A 3,819-nucleotide genomic window follows, 5' to 3' on the forward strand; every position below is an offset into this window, starting at 1 on the left:
CTGAGGAAGAGTAAAAGTGCAGATAGTGTAACAGATTGCAACCTGAGAAGAAAAGGTAGGATGTGGGAGACTTGGTAAGTAATTGCAGAAGATGACAGAACATGGGACTGAAGTTGGAGGAAAGGCAAAGTCACAGAAGACAAAGACTCCTAAGGAATGGAATTGGGAAGAAATGAGTACTGGGGTCCTGGAAGCACTGTGTTCCAATTCTAACTTAAATTATTCTTCACTGTTAGTGTTCGCAGTGCCCTCTCCTCTTTGAAAAAAAAAGGTTTGGCTCTAATGGCCTCATAAAATATCATTAAAAAAACAATTTTTCCTTTATGAGCATCATTCTCTAGGGTACCTTGTAAAGAAGAATTTCTGTGGTCAGTGACACTACATAGCATTGTGGGAAGCATGTAAGTCTGTGTGTCTTAGTTTTGTCAGTGCTTTATGTACAGTGGTAACTGTGACTAGTAAGGAGCATGTAAATAATCTACACATGGAACATGTATTTACAGGGTGTTTGTCATTCTGATTCTGGGACTATGCCATTGAAAATGTAATAACTTTCTATAAAATATGTTAAATAATTTCGATAAAGAAAAAAAAGGATAAAGAGTAAATTCTCATGACCTTAAAAATGAAAATAATAGTAATCTGTGATTTCTTCTTATAAGCATAATAAGAAGATTTCAGTCCTTCTAGGTAGACACTAATTATATCTTCATGCTTAAAATAAGGAATGAAATCCTTCCTTGAAATAATGATATGATATCTGAAATTGCATGGAAGTGAAGGTCTCTCTTATTCAAAGGTTATTTTCTACCCTAGAGTGGGGGTAAAATTAATGGAAACAGTACTCGTCCCAATTTGAAAATACCCCTGCTTTCTTCCATGGAAGTGGCCAAGGACATTGAAAAAACATAAAATTATTTGATTTTATTGCTTTTTGCCTTTAGCTATTAGGGTTAAATCTTGTTTTCATGAATATTAGAATATTCTGATCAATTGAAATATAAGAATAAGAATTGAAATATAAGATAATATAAAATGGAAATTCTGAGCAAATAAAGGACCTGCATGGTTTACCATGGATTCTCTCGTAAATTTATCACTGAACCTAAAATTCTAAATATGAGTGTCTGTGTCTGTTAACATAGTAACAACAATCCCACCTGTGTCAACAGTTTAAGTTATAATTTCTTACAATTTACCCTTGTATGTTGCATATATAACCTATAATTTACAAACTTCAACTCTTTTATTATTCACACATTTACTTCTCTCAGGTTTCAATATAGAGAGAATCCATTGTCTCAAATTAATATTTTGCCATATTATTCTATTGAAGTCATTTAATGTTTATTTCCCCAAACTGAATGGATTAATAACTTGATGCAATGGAATCAATGTTATGTTTCTAACATGAGCCACATTAGGCATTCTGTGCTTGTTTTGCCACAGAGGCATTAATGCTCTTTCCAAATTCCCCTGAATATGATCCCACAAATACTCAAGCACTTTGTGCCCCATTTAATTATGTTCATGTGTGTAATTTATGCCTGCTTCATAAGATGAATTTTTCTTGTAGATTTTTTTTCTGCATTTGTTATATTGTGTGCCCTGTGCAAGAATATATGCATTGAAGAACTCAGCCTCATTTTCTCATTCAGGATCTCAGTCTGAGACGAGGAACTAGCAGTATGGCAACATGTGAGTTAGCTGTAGGAGTGATCTTCTTGTCTCAGACTGTGATTGGAGTTCTGGGGAATTTCTCTCTTCTCTGCCACTATTTGTTTCTTTACCTCATAGGGTACAGGTTACTGTCCACAGACTGGATTGTAATGCACTTAACTGTAGCCAATATCTTAACTCTACTGTGTAAAGGAGTTCCCCAGACAATTGCAGGTTTTGGTTCAAAAGACTTCCTCAATGATATTGGATGCAAACTAGTTTTCTCCTTTCACAGGGTGGGAAGGAGTGTGGGTGTTGGCAGTACCTCCTTCCTTAGTGTCTTCCAGGCCATCATAATCAGGCTCAGGAATACTAGGAGTTCAGACTTTAAAGTCAAAACACACAAATGCATTTGTTATTCTGTGTACCTGAGCTGGCTCATTCACTTTTTTATAAGCAGTGTAAATCTTATGCACATGAGGGCAAAATACATCAATGAAACCACAACAGAACTAAAATCTTTTCTATACTGCTATTGGGACTGTCATGACAAAACCAGAGACATATTATATGCAGCATTGTTGTTGGCTCCTGACATTATTTTTCTGGGGCTCATGGTCTGGGCCAGCAGCTGCATGGTACTTACGCTATATAGACACAAGCAGAAGATGCAGCAAATGCCCAGAAACAAGATGTCCTCAAAATCTTCCCCTGAGTCCAGAGCCACCAAAACCATCCTTCTCCTGGTTTGTACCTTTGTTTCTTTTTACACACTCTCCTCTCTTTGTCAACTCTTTGGGGCTTTATTGTACAAGCCCAGCTGGTCTCTGGTGAATGTGACTGCAATGGCCTCTCTGCTTTTCCCCACTGTTTGTCCTTTTCTGCTCATGAGCCGTGATTCTCGTGTATCCAGCTTCTTCCTGCCTTCAACAAGGAATAGAACTTTTCCAAAAACCTCTGAGGATGAGATTAATTGAAAGCCTAATGACAGTTATTACTTTGTTATTGACTCATTCCAAAACAATTGTGCACATAATTACAGTCACACCATGCGAATGGTTATGCTATTGAAGACAAACCAGTAGATCACTGTACATGCAAGTGTGTTTGCATACACACATATTTACGCATATATTTAGTTGTGCAGCATTTTTACATAAGAATGTGAGAATGCATATACTGCAAGTATGTTCATTGTGAGTTAAGATATATATCTGGATGATCATATAACATATATAAATTTAAAGATCCTGATGAGAAATCAAAACCAGATGTTACACTAAGGTAGTTGTTAAAATTTTTGCAATATCCCTTTTCTGATATGTTTTCTAGCTCTTTGACACTGAAATAAATGAAAAATCTTTTTAGCCAATTCCTATGTTTACATTTGGCGTGTTTTGCATATTATGGGACATATGATTGTTTTTAATAGATTTATTTTTTATTATATTTTCTTCATTTACATTTCAAATATTATCCCCTTACCTAGTTTCCTCTCTGAAAATCCCCTATATCCTCCCCTCTCCCCCTGTTCCCCAACCCACCCACTCCCACTTCCTGGTCTTGGCATTCCCTTATACTGGGGCCTAGAATCTTCACAAGACCAAGGGCCTCTCCTCCCACTGATGTTACCCATGGAAGGAGTTACAGAGACAACATTCAGAGCTGAGACTGAAGGAAGGACCATCCAGGGACTGCCCCACCTGGGAATCCATCCCATAAACAACCACCAAACCCAGACACTATTGCAGATGCCAGGAAGATTTTGCTGATAGGACCCTGGTATAGCTGTCTCCTGTGAAGCTCTGCCAGTGCAAATACAGTTGTTTGCAAGCCTCCCCATGCTATATACAAACCTCACTTGGGTCCTCGATCCACTGACGAAACTCGGGTTCTGGTTAGAGGTGGGCAAGGAGTAGGTGAAAAGGGGGTGACAGACACAACACAAGGGAGTGCCGATCTAAATGTAATTTTTGCCTCAAAATGAGCATCAGTTTTATAATACAGAAAACAAAGGAGTCTGATATCACAGTAGGCAAGGTACATCGAAGTATGTGACACAAAACAGAGGAATGATATGACCTAGCACAAGGCAAGGCCTGGGCCAAGTAGTGGGAGTGGGTGGGTAGGGGAACAGAGGTGGGGGGAGGGGTATGGGAA

General features: G+C 38.1%; 1 protein-coding gene across 1 annotated transcript; it reads left to right on the top strand.

The window, feature by feature from the left end:
• Window positions 1-1,688: 1,688 nt before the first annotated feature.
• Window positions 1,689-2,636, top strand: LOC110338440 (vomeronasal type-1 receptor 4-like). Its single transcript, XM_021221803.1, has one exon. The coding sequence runs from the start codon at window positions 1,689-1,691 to the stop codon at window positions 2,634-2,636; it is 948 nt and encodes a 315-aa protein (XP_021077462.1).
• Window positions 2,637-3,819: the final 1,183 nt, after the last annotated feature.

This window comes from Mus pahari, chromosome 21 (genome assembly GCF_900095145.1).
Source record: "Mus pahari chromosome 21, PAHARI_EIJ_v1.1, whole genome shotgun sequence".
NCBI lineage: Eukaryota > Metazoa > Chordata > Mammalia > Rodentia > Muridae > Mus > Mus pahari.